General features: G+C 36.4%; 1 protein-coding gene across 1 annotated transcript in view; it reads right to left on the bottom strand.

The window, feature by feature from the left end:
* Positions 1 to 11519, bottom strand: part of GRB14 (growth factor receptor-bound protein 14) — a gene marked incomplete at its 5' end in the record, with an annotated part of 12886 nt that extends 1367 nt beyond the window's left edge. Inside the window, 8 exons of the mRNA XM_010146241.1 lie at positions 2924 to 3017; positions 6501 to 6588; positions 6680 to 6737; positions 6830 to 6946; positions 9293 to 9373; positions 9976 to 10071; positions 10262 to 10372; positions 11382 to 11519. Coding sequence (XP_010144543.1) covers positions 2924 to 3017; positions 6501 to 6588; positions 6680 to 6737; positions 6830 to 6946; positions 9293 to 9373; positions 9976 to 10071; positions 10262 to 10372; positions 11382 to 11519 — 783 coding nt within the window. The remainder of the gene's footprint in view (positions 1 to 2923; positions 3018 to 6500; positions 6589 to 6679; positions 6738 to 6829; positions 6947 to 9292; positions 9374 to 9975; positions 10072 to 10261; positions 10373 to 11381) is intronic.
* Between the last annotated feature and the right edge of the window lie 1973 nt (positions 11520 to 13492).

The raw sequence follows: 13492 nt of genomic DNA, 5'->3' as shown, positions 1-13492 counted from the left end.
AGGGAAAGACACAACTATCCTACCTGAGTACAAGAGAAGGGAAAAGAGCTAATGGGTTCTCTTACCTGTAATTAAGATTTCTCATCTGAAGCACCTGTTGAACTGCTTATGACTCCTGGTTATTCTATCCCTTTCTACCATGTCTGGAAGTAGCCTGTAATTTCTTTATTCTCAGACTTTGGTCAATCCAGGTCAAACACTGTTAGTTAAGGAATTACCAATGTGTGCGTGTGTAACTTCCTGTGCTCCAGCCAAGAACCTGAAAAATGTATCGGACTTTCCTTATGCATGCAGTTTTCCTGCCAACACACTGAAGACCTGGAAGGGTTGACAATTCAGATGTCTGTTGATCGGGATTTCATTTTTAGCTTATTTCTCCCCCTCCAAGTTAATCCCAAACCTTGAAGCTAATACCAGACAGATGGCTAATCAATATTTTGTAAAGTAAAAACTCATATCAAAGTTATCATATCAAAGCCCAGGAACTGAATATCTTCTGCAAGCTAAAAAGGCTGTTAGAGAGAACAGTTATTGGAAAAAGACAGTCCCAGAAATGTGTATCAATTCTTCCTCTTTCACATGGACTACAGTACAGTTAATTTCAGGACAGATTACACTGACGTTAACTTGTATCAGCTCAGAGTGGTAATACTGAAAAACACATTTAAGCTACCAGGTTCTCTGACTTTCACAGTATATATCCCAAATGTATCCCCCAAAGGTTTTCTTTCCAACTTTTTACAATCAATTCCCTGCCACCCATCTGCAATACCCATTGCACATGTAACCAATGTTAACATGATGCACCTGTTACTGTGGGAGAAGCTTGAATTGGCTGGCTGCATGCCCCATCTGAAAGGACACATTTTTAAATGCAGCGTAACCTGAAGCAATCTAAAATGTAAGAGGAAAACTAATTCATTTAGAGACTGAACTTGTAAAAAGACCTTCTAATATCTAACTAATAAGCTACCAACTTACCGCAGTTAACACAAAATGCCTTGTTTCTTAGAAAATGATCGCTTCGTTTAGAAGAACAGCAGCAACTGGAAGCAGAACATTTCCCCCCTCAAAAAATACTTTTCTGAATTCCTCAAAGAGTATTCTAGCAAAAAACAGAGCATGCAGTAAATCAAGGTATTGAAAATGGCATGAGGGTAGTGAATGCAACTGGAAATTAAATGACAAGAAATATGCCTGTTTGGGGAACTGACAGTTTTCGTATTCACATTCTCTCTCTAGATTAAGTTGTTCTCATTAAAGGTTTCTTTTTTCTGGCAACAAGCACAGGATAAATTGATTACTTTAAAAACAATAAAAATTTTTTCCTTCAAGTAAGAAGGAAAGGTTCTGCACTGAAGTGGTCCAGGTCTTCTAGACCATCAGCACAGAAAAACTGACCCAAGCCTGTAAATGATCTCTGTCAAAACAAAGAATTCCTGTTTCCTACAAAGAACCAACAGGAATCAAGGTTTTAGCATGCACATAAACAGTTAATTTCTCAAATGCACTGCTTACATCTGCAGAATAACATTAGAATTGAATGGGTAATTTTTACGAAGGGAAGAAGAGAATCACCCAGTCTGAGGAAACTGAAGACAACCTCAAGCTTCCTGCTACATCTGCTCTTAGAGAAGAAAAAGTTTGTTTCTTGACAGGGAAAGAAAAAGTGGTCTCTTAAATCTGCGAGTTAAATAACATCCCAACAAAGTAGAATCATACAGTATTTGTATGGAGTTTGGAAGGTTTTTTAAACCACACAACAGTTATCTCAGAGTAAATACAAGAAGCATCCACAGTCAATAGAATCACAGAGTTCTTACACCTGGGATTCTAGTAACAAAGAATAAGCCATTGTTTGTTCCTAAATACAATGAAAATCCCAGGCAATCTTTTAACTAACACTGATTTGCCCCTTTCCTCCTCCCAGATAATGCTTCAGTTTCATTCTACATGAACTTTTTTAGGGGAAGACATCAGCTACTAGTCCTGGGTAATGCATACAGAAATTTGCTGAACGATCATAGGGGATCACCAGATCAGAAACAAACAAACAAAAAAATGCCACTACACTCATTTCTACCGAGAAACAGCAGAATCTCCTAGAAACTTCAGTAAGAAGAACCAGAGAGGCTAGAGTATTATGTGGTCTGGAAGAAAGGTTCTTGTGAAGAGAAAAAAAAAGCTGTAGGTCTGCTCAGTTACATAAAGCACCCGTGGCTAGAACACATAATACTAATGTGTTTCTTGTCTCAACAGAAGCAGCCTGTAAAGAAAAATCCTAAACCACCTCTGAATAGAGTGAAAGCGAGGGGGAAAGCTGGCAGGAGAACCGGATGATATCGTCAATTAAAACTGACAGAAATATGATCTCAATTTAGGAAATTTCAGCTTACCTATAAGTAGCTGGACTAAATAAGGATATCAGTTTTTGCTAGAATTGTCCCCCAAAGTAGACTTGGACATGAATATACCACAGTAACATGAGCCAAGAATAGAAGCCAGCAAACAATGTTTGACATCATCTATTGAGATAAACTATCCTTAGCAGATGAGTCAGTGAGATACACGCGCATACATGTTGAAATCAGTCCATCTAAACAGATGACTAAATAGAAGTCATGACCTTTATTAATGCATGATTTTCATGCCATCAGTGATACTCCTATTCCAGTTCAAATAGATTTGTCTATTTTTTCAAGACACTTTTCAGGATTTCATAATACCAGTCCAGGTAAGGTCCAGTAAGAAAGCTCAAAAATGTTCAACTCTATTCAAGAATACTGATTATTCTTAGTGATACATGTATTATGTTTACATCTTCCATATAATAGCAGAAGAAAAAAAATCCATCAATATTTTATCACAATTATTCAACTGTTTTGTTTTACAACTGTATATAGAAACTAAAAAAGTTACTTACCGGTACAATTTGAAAATGCTTTATTTTTAATCCATGACTCAATGACAATACAAACGTTTTGGGGTTACTTTGGCTATCTCGTACCAGGAATACCCTAAAAGAGATTGAAAATTTTCACAGTAAGACCACTCTGGAAAGCCTTCTGTAAACATCCAGCTAAAACTGTTGTAAATTTATTAGAGCAAGTATTAGTGAAAAGCAAAAACAATATTAATTACCTAAGTTATGTTTTTAATCAGTATTTCTTTGTAAATGTGTCACTGGAAATACTTTTTTCTAAAATACCTCACCTTGTCTATTATGTGAAAAAATATGCATTCTCAGAATGAATGACACTGTAGGCATTAGTGTTTACACTGCACAGAGTTACAATGCATCTCTTCAGACTGAAAAGCACCCTCAAGGTTTGTGCTGTGAACATAATTTTTCTTAGGACTCTGACAGTTACCTAAATCACAAGTGTTACAGAGAAAATTCAAGAGTTAGTTCAACAGGAAGTTTACAGAAAAGGTAATGAAAGAATGAAATAATGATTTTCACATCTGGCCAGTATTCCTAAATGCACACTCACTGACACACATTGGCAAAATTCCCTCTGAGAAGAGCTACACTCTGCGCGCTTTATGGCATCATTATTCAAATCACAACACTCTCAATGGCCACAGTGTCACTGCAACTAGTTCACTAATAACTTATTCCAGCCAGAATTCCAGACAGACGATTTTGCCATAATCCTGGTAGGACAATCTGGTACAAGCAAAGAATGATTACCAATAAGAGACAGCTTTCATTGAATCATTGGCTTTGCAATATTGGCAGAGAACAGTTTGGAGGGCAGAGGGAAGTACTTGATTCACAGCTTTGTAGTGGACAGAGTTTGTACTGTGCAGGTCTGGAACCATTACAGCTAACCAAGGTACCAAAGAAGGGAAATGGAGGGACAGCTATTGGCAAGCATGCTCTTCTTTCACGAGACGAAAGAAATGTGCAGGATGGACTCGCAAGTATCAACCAAGTGAGCACTGGCGGCCACCTACTTTTGCCACGTACCAGGAATGAGAGCACAACTACTACATGAAAAGAAGGACTTCAGCAGAAGAAAGCAGATAAAAGTTTACAGTGGATTTTCACTAACAGTATGGATCCAAACTACTAACTTCATCCTCAAACTTTTTAAGAGCTTACTTTAACAAAGTAAAAAAATACCTGGAATTAAGAAATTTGCAGACAATAATCATTAACATTTCTACCAAAATCCCCATCCAGTCTAATTTGGAGTTCTGATACTAATTCAGTTTTTAAAGAGGGATAATTGCCAACTCAGCTTACGGCTTGTAAGAGCACATCGCAAGTACAACGGCAAGTAAGGACTTCTCAACAGACTCAGGCTCTCCGAACAAGCTCTCTGTCACCACCTAGTGGCCTTTCACCCTCTCCAGGACACGAATGACATTTTTCAGAGCACAGCTAGATAGATCTTTTGCGAAAACTTAAATCTTTTATCTCTTTGTTATCGAGGGCTGGCATTTTATTTTATTCAGAAAAATAACACTATAAGAATGTGCCATTTTGCAGATATCCAAAATGGGATCTCTATACCCAAATACTGGGATCCACATTAAACAATACACAAAGTAACCGTATTAGGTAGGAAAGAAAATACAGGTTGATTAGGATTTATGGTCCCATTCATCAGCTTTCTTGAAGTTCATTTTCTTACTTTTTTTCTGGTTTCAACAGCAAAGATAAGGAACATTTGCTCTGCTTCACATAAAAATACCTATACTCTTTTCTAACCTTATCACAACAGATCTACTTTAGTTGTCAAAGAACTTTTAAAACTTCATTATGAAGAAACAGTTGTAGTTCACAGAATCTTATAAATGTTCGAAGGGAGCTTTTTAGACATGCCGGATGTCTCCAAACAACTGTTCCTTCATAAACTTTCAAGGGATACTCTGAATGAGCAGTTGCATTTTATCATGGGCCTTTTGGTATTGCTATTATCCCATTCATCAATCAACTGCCAATTAGTTTGCAGTTATGTCAACCATTTATCATTGAGAAGTCTGCAAATGTCCTTTAGGGGACATTGCTACATAAACTTCTTTAAGAAAATTGGTTTTACACCAAAATAGTAGGTCCTAAAACTTTATTCCTTCATAGCACATTGGTACATACAGTATTACAGAGGTCGTACAACCTCTGGTCATACATGCAGATCTCCCTGCTTAGGATCACCTTAAAAGGCTCAACATGGATTATTTTCTCTGTCGCCGGCCTCAGAAACTAAAATCTTATTATTCCCATGAAAAAAATTCTGTATTTCTGTTGGTAGTTCATTCTTGACCATTAAAAAGCATTAACATTTGTGACATGCTGTATTCGCCACTTCATTGTAATACTGAAAACATATCTGGCAGTGTATGAGCACTCACATTACCACGTTCTAATCTATTCTAGACAGTCCACGCAAATAGACATCATCCTCACCAAAACCACAATGCATATCTAGGAAATATAACAACACTGTACTAAAGTAATGTTAGCAAGGCATTCACTTGCTCATCTCAAAACACCGTTTCTTGCTACTCGCCAAACGTACTGGGTTTCATTTAACAGTACCCACTGAAATACTCTGGAAGATTCATCAGCCCTAGAATGACATACTGCTCAAAACACGTGTTGAATTCACCCTCCATGTCCCGCCCCCATCATGTAACAAATGCAAAAATGAATGCAGAGCAGTTTCAGGATGATCAGCCAGGCTTGAATACAGGACCCTTGAAATTAAATAAAGGGAAAAAAATACAGAAGGGGAAGACAAATTAGCCATCCTTGCATAGTATGGTTATTTTTGTCTCCTTTTCTCCCCATCACGGTTTTTTCCTACAGCCCTTTCCACAGATGTAGAAAACAGTAAAATATACTTCATCTAAAACTGAAAGAATTTAAACCGGTAATTTGATGTTAAGGTACCCAACTGGAACAGACTCAGAGAAATGTATGGAATTACTTGCTGAATGAGGTACAAGTTACCTATTTGCTTTGCTATATTTTAAAATTATATTTAAATGAGAGAAAAAAAGAAGTCTTATTGTAATGCTTATTTGCTTACTATTAAGGGATAATAAAAGTTTTAGTCATTTCAGGAGGAAAAACATACTGTTTTCAATGGCTGTTCCTGCACAGTTCATCTTAGAATAATGTTTTCAAGGCTTTCTTTCATTCTTTCATCACTAATAGGAGATACAAAAGACACTAGTGCTAAAGTTGACAGTTCCCAGAGAATATTGTGCAAATACAGAGCTCAAGTGCCTGGCTCTGAGCAGACATAAGTAATCTGTCAGTGACAGAAGCAAAGTGTTAGATCACCACTTTATTGCTTCCAAAAGATATAAAATAGAAACCAACCGATCCCCAGATAGCCCTATATAAAAGAATTTTTATTTCTATTAGGTAAGTGCAAAACCTTCCTTCCTCCATCCTTCCCCCACCCCTCAATAAAAAGTACATGAAAAGAGCAGCTGTTGACTAGCAATGTGTCTCAGAAGAGTTATGTAAAGAATTAACTTACCCATCTACAAGTCCATGCTGCAAAATAAGTCTCTGAGCCTCTTCTCTAGAGATTTTATGATGAAACCATGACTGAGATCTGTGTATAGCTGTAGAAATAAAGGTCTTTAAAAAACATTTTCCCTTTATTGAAAGAACCAACTATTGCATTTCTCTGGCAATGAATTAACTCACACATACCCATGTTAGAAGTGGCAATAGGACTACCGTGTGAGTTGAGTCGTAGACATCCTCTCCTCTGTAGGAGAGAGAAGTAAAAGCATGATTTCAAAGCTTTTATTAAAAAAAAAATTAGAAAATACAGTTCTGATAAAGCAAAGCTGTTTATACCCGCCATGCTAATCCTTCTTCAACTGCAACTGAAAGGGCTTCTGTTGGATTTTCTATAATTCTGCTTCTGTGTCCTGAGAAATCCATTGCTACTAAAGAATTTTCTGAAATGCTTCTCTGCAATAAAGAAAAAGAAATTAAGGTTTGTTCATTTTTTAAAAGATCCATCATTTAAAAGTGAGCTTCTGAGAAAACATTATGTTTTGTAAGCGGTGTTTCAAGTATCTGCAGTGTTTCCCATCAGATCCAAACTCATTTTACCCTAGGGAGCATTTGTAATTCCAGCACACTGCTGTGAAGCTCGATTTTACAGTCTGGCAGGACCGATCATCTTTTTGCATTACTGAAATGGAAGATAAATACCTCACTGTACCATCAACTCTATTTATATTTTTTACTATAACTAGCCCTTTGCATGTCAAAACAAGTCAGGAAACTGCTGTTAAGTTGTGCAAGTAACAGAAAAGAAAGGTAAGATACAAAATACAAAGATTTGAAATATTTTGTTATACATATATCATAAATGTATATAAACTTTCACTCAGTTTACTAGATTTAAGCAATGAAAACAGCCATTTCTAAGGAGTTTAATTTGTATTCTAATACATCCCTTCCAACTCTTATCACAGACCCAACTATAGGATCTGTTATAAAAAAAACGCTTGTTCTTTTCCTCCCAGTGAAGATCATGTTTGTAACAACAGAATAAAGAGCATTAAAAAGTTTAACAGAACAGTCTTAAATATCACCAAAATACTCTCAGAAATAAAGGTTTCAAAAAAAATCAAGTTTCAGACAGATTGTAATGGCTCAAATAATAGAATAATTTTGGTTGGAAAAGACCTTTAAGACCAAGTCCAACTGTTAACCCAGCACTGCCAAGTCCACCACTAAAACAAGTCACTAAGCACCACATCTACACTTTTTCTGAACACCTCCAGGGATGTTGACTCAAATATTGGCAGGTACTGGAATATCAAACAATTAAAAGAACATTCTAGCACTCTATAAGTTAAAAGTAACATCTGGAACATAAGAGGCCCAGGTTTCTGTGGTTAGCAAAGCTTCCCAGTCCAAAACCAAAGCAGCTTTGTTTAGTTCCTGCTTGGTTACAAGCACGAACATAACTAGAAATGGAAGACAACGATTCTGTAGTTCACTGTAATTCTTGACACTGTAGTCTAAGGTCTGCCAGAGTAACTGTAACCTGTAAAGAACTTTACAAACATGAAAAAAGGGCAAAAAAAGAAAACGCTTGCCTCTTGGAGAGTGGAGGGAACTCCTTGTAGCTGACACGGTTGTGAGTTACTGAGGAATGTGAAACATGCAAGTGGTTCCCCTATGAAGTTCATTAATTAAGTGCATTAGCTTACGCACTTAATTCTCAAGTTCATCCAATTTGCTGTTTAATTAATGAATTATACACAAGTAGAAAAACAGTGCGATACTTAATACTGGTTATAGATTCTGCCTGTGTTAGAAGCTACATAAGCTAACAGTGTCAGGGGTGAGAGAATCAGTAACAGCTCTCAGGTCTGTTACAAAAGCAGCAGCTGACTACTGTAACAGCTTCACATAACAGAACGAAACGGTCAGTGTATTAAGCACCATTTTGATGCCATGCTTATGAAAGGTATTTTTATGAATACCTATATATAAGGTATTTTTATGAATACCTATATATGCAAATGCATATATTTTAACAGCAAGAACTATATTAAAAGCTCAAAAAATGCACCATAAAATCACTGTCACAAGTCCTGGCAACAAGTAATTTCAAACCAGTTTAGCCAACAAAAACCACAGAAGTGATATAAATAATCCACGAAAAAGTCTGAAATCAAATGACTCAAAGAACTAGGATAACATAAGATATTAAAAAAAGGACAACTTGATCTAGTTCCAACTATCTTACACATCATCTAGTATAGGCTGCTGTTCCTCCAAAACCCAGTTCTGCCCAAAATTATGGCATTCCTCTGAAGTCCAGTCAGTATTACTCCAGCTGAAATTGAGTGCAAGTACTGAACATTTTATATTAAAATAAAATATCACTGTACACCAGAAAGGATTTTTTTTATTGCTCTCTTATTCATCATCTACAGCATGTGTAATCTTAAACACTTTGCTACTTTTGAAATGCATTTATAGTTCTGCTGCTCTGTTTTCAAAATCCTTTTTCCATTCTTTTTGACAGTGATAACAAGCCAATGAACTCTGAAAATATTGGAGATTTGACATAAGGAAAAAGCCTGTTAACTTGTCTGAACATCTGATTGGTATTACATAAGTAAATTAATTAATTAGCTCTCTATTCAACCCTGACAGTCCTAAAGATTTCAGCAAGCATTCGCACATGCAAAGATTTGCAGATCAGATCAGCAGTATAACTGACACAATTACTTAAAAATAGCACGACAGCAGAAACAATGTATTTATTCACGGAGCTACTGCGGCACATACCATAGGTGTTATATTCAAAGGGCTGCAGCCACTTCTACCTTGATATGGTTGCATGTAATTCTGATACAGCTGCATCCCATACTAAAACCAGAAAATAATACAGTTAGCATTTTAAATTATAAACCCTAAGCCAAATAAAATTATTTTCCAAATGTAAAAGATAACATGCTTTTCTCCATACTTTTCTTCGATGCTTTTCTTCACCATTAAAAAACAAGGACAAATGCTGTTAGGATAAGGAAAAGCACATCGTTGTTGTTGCTGTTGCCTTTATAAATATACGGTCTGTATTAAATACTACCCATTTAATACACCAACTGACCTATTTCTATTTTGTCACAAACAGACACATTTTAAAAACATATTAAAGTCAACTTCCTGCGTATTCTTGTGGCTTTATTCAACATTACTCAACTATCTCACTGAACATGGTTACAAATAAGCATATGCTTAATGTTAAGTCTTTGCAAGACTGAGGCTTCAAGACATCATTCCATCCCCTACAATGACTCCAGTAATTTGGTCTGTCCCGTTTCTTGGGTTGAAGAAAAATAAGCTTTCAGAGTACAAAATTGATATTGGTATTGCATAAGAACTTAGAATTATGTTACTTCTCTGCTGCACAGCATCAGAATTTCACTAATAAACTTAATCAAGAAGTTAACTCCACACAGAAAAATTACCTTAAGCAACCTAATTGCTGTCATCCAACAGGTCCTACTTTGTTCATCATCTGCACAGAGCTGTTTCAGGTCTCTGGTTCCTCCTGATTTGTTAGGCTAGAAGGCCACAGCACATTTTTTTAGCATTAATGCATATCTTGCAGATAATACCTGTTGAAATAAAAGCCACTAATTCTCCTATTTTATAATAGACAGCTGAATACTGTTTTCAGAAACCTTAAAGAAACTTAAGCTTACCTAAAAACTGTGGCTTGCTTTAACATGTATCAGAATAATAAGCTTGTACCTTAAAGCAGAATCCATAGTTTGTTGGTGCTCCTGAAATCTTTTTGCCTGTCAAAGACATGTACATATCACTATTGCTGAATTCACAGAAAACCTGCAGATGCCTTGGTTCCTAAAAAGAAGAGCAATGTAATAAAGTTAGATATTTTTAACCAGCTTCTCCAAATAGAAGAGTATAGCAGTTATCCTCTTACAAAATACAGTCTTAGATACTGCAGTTTTAACTGTGACATCATGAAATCTAGAAAGAGACAATGCAGTATTAATTTTATAACGCAGACAAAAAATGCTTCAAGATAGTCAAAGAGTTCATTCTCCCAGAAAGAGAGACAAAGCAGGATACAATTTCTGGAAAAACATCAACTAAATTCAAGTCACAATTTTAGAGTCATGTTTGAGAGCACTATGAGTTTCAAACATCAAAATAAACTATACTTTCATAATCTGAAAAACAACCTACTGCAATAATTACTGTCCAGCACTATTTCTAACCACTATCTTCATCCTCCAAGGTATAATTAAGTCAAGGAAGCAAACAAAAGAAACTTGCTGAAGGATACAAAACCAGCTCAATGAATTGTAGCTAGCATAGAAAATTCAGAAGAAAAAACATTTTTTAAGTTGTTTATGTAAAATGTGTCTCAAGTGCAATGTATCGTGTTTAACATAATCAGGTTTAAAGTACTGTAATCAAAAAGTTAAACTAGTAAAATGAAAAATTGTCCAATTACAAAATTTGAGAACTCTCAAAATCCTCCTGTAAAATCCTTTGATACGTAGTTTTCTGTTTATTTTAGATAATGAAGTCTAATGCCCACTTTTCAGAGCATCTACTTAATACTTCAGAATTTTAACTACTATTTGAGAATTCATTTAAAAGGGTACTCTGTTAACCGATTGGAAAAATCAGACAAAAAGAAACTGCTGTTTCTAAGACAATACTTTCTCCCAATTTATATCTCAATATTTCTCTATATTTTATCTATAATTAATAGATTTTTTCCTCTTTTTATCACTCTTAGTGGAAATTCAAATTTAGGTTATTATTATAACAAACAATAAGTAGATACATATTTGCTCTAACTTCATAGCTGTCTCCCCTTTTTTTTTTATTCCCATACCTTAGATGTACCTTTAGTGGAAAAATAAAGGCCAGATCTTCTCAAAAGAAAGTACAATTTTTTCCACGATTTTTTCCCCTGCTCTTTTGCATGCAAATAACCATGAATCTCAGGATACGTGCTGGAGCTTAGGAACATCTGAAAGAAAGTATCAGACATGTATTTTTCTTTTCACTTGAAACCAACTTTCTGTTTCATTAACATACAAAGGGGAATAAACCCTCAAACCCACTATCACACCACAGTAATTCAGTTATGATTGCATCTAATCCTATTAAGAATACCTCTGATTTAAGGTGTGTAGAATGTTACACAACTCCAAGGTATGGCAAGTTACATATTTCTATGGAACTTACAGTTTGAAGTAAAAGTGTTAGTCATGCAATATGTTGACTTTAGCAACAAAACAAGTGTAAGAAGTTCTGATCCCGTGCCTCAGACCCTATTTATATAAAACCACAAATCAATTCTAGTAACAGAAGGAAAAAAGGAATGCCATCCTTCTCTCTCCATCGTATTACAAACCAGATAAGGGAACTGATCTGTGTTAAAATTAACACAGCAAAGAAATCACAAATTCTGAATCACAAAACCATACAGGTCAGGCAGATTTTGTAGTTTTGAAAAGGAGGGAGCAAAGATCTCAGGGCCTGAAGTGGTGCTAAAGCAGGAGCTTTAGTTGAACCAAAACCAGGAGAGGCTGGGCCAGTCACCAAGACAGCTCCTGCCTCCACTCAAGATGGTTTCTCTTCAAACACTTCAACCCAACATTGTCAGAGCACAACACAGCTGTTATCTTGCTAAAACCAAGTATGCAGTTTTACTCTGTCTGCAAAAGTACCCACTAAAAGCTGGCAACAGTGTTACCTTCTAATTCCATGTAATGAACTAATTTTTATTACTCTTCTCCCAATAAAGCTACTGAGAACTGTATCCTGAAACACACTAACCTAGAATCTGTCAAGTTCTATATATGCAAAAGAATTAATGTTATTACTAAGCTCTTCAAGGAACCTTGCCCCAGGCTGGCCTGCAGTCTCAAATATACTATCTAGGTCTATACAGAAGTAGGGAACAAAGGATTTTCTGGTTGGTATATGCAGCTTTCATTGCAGCATGTTCCTTCTGCCCACCGCCACATCCTGAAAATCTGATTTGTGGAAACAAAGCAACAGAGAGGCAAGAGACAGACTGGCCAGTACTGCAGCAAAATGATGAAGTGAAGGTGATTTTGGAAGTACACCAACTTCTTTGGTCTCTAACTAATGGAGACCAACCAAGATACGCAAGGTTTCTCTCACTTTTATTGCTTCCCTCTCTTGTAGTCAGATACCTGACTGTGCCTGTAGACCAACCTGAGTTAATTCAATTCAGCTGGTGTGAATGCAGTTGCCTGGGCAGGCATCACTGGACAGGGCAGTGCCCAGCCCACGATGAGGAATGCACTAGCAGTAGCTTCACTGCTGTTCACCTCAACAGCTGAATTACAGTAAGACTGCATACATCTGTCTACATGTGCTGCTGGCTCACAGCGGTGTGCAAACGCAGCTAAAGCTATCTCAGCCACAGCAAAGCAAACCGGGAGGTCCTGGTAGGTGTTCCAGCCTCTTAATTTTCCCATTTGCCACATATTAACAGATTCAGTGACAGAATAGAAAAGCTGAACTGAAAGAGTATTTTAAATCCATAAACAAAGTCAAATGGAAGCTTCAGGAAAATCTAAACCAGTAACAACAAAATACCATCTTCTAGGCTTTAGTATCTCTGCTGAAGATGAAAGGAATGGTTGGCTCCCAGCCTGTACAAGTGTCTTCCCCAGGATTTCTGCCGTAAGAGCTTAAAACCAGAAGTGCTGTCATGAAAATCACTTTTTTTCACTCAGCAGAGCAAAGTGGAGGCGCAATGCAAAGCTCAGTTTCAACAGTCACTGTTGTACCTGTACTATCAATTAAGCACAATACTGCTAGGAAAATGGCAATCCTATATCCATCTTTTTCTAAGACAGCTGAAGACTGTGTGAGAAAATAAATAGAACATGAACAAGCTGTAGTCAAAACCATTAACTGTCAGAAGGAATGAGCAGTAAAAATATTTCAGAGTGAGAACCGAAT

Source organism: Buceros rhinoceros, unplaced genomic scaffold (genome assembly GCF_000710305.1).
Source record: "Buceros rhinoceros silvestris isolate BGI_N320 unplaced genomic scaffold, ASM71030v1 scaffold39330, whole genome shotgun sequence".
Lineage (NCBI taxonomy): Eukaryota > Metazoa > Chordata > Aves > Bucerotiformes > Bucerotidae > Buceros > Buceros rhinoceros.
This window is presented reverse-complemented; position numbering and strand designations above follow the sequence as displayed.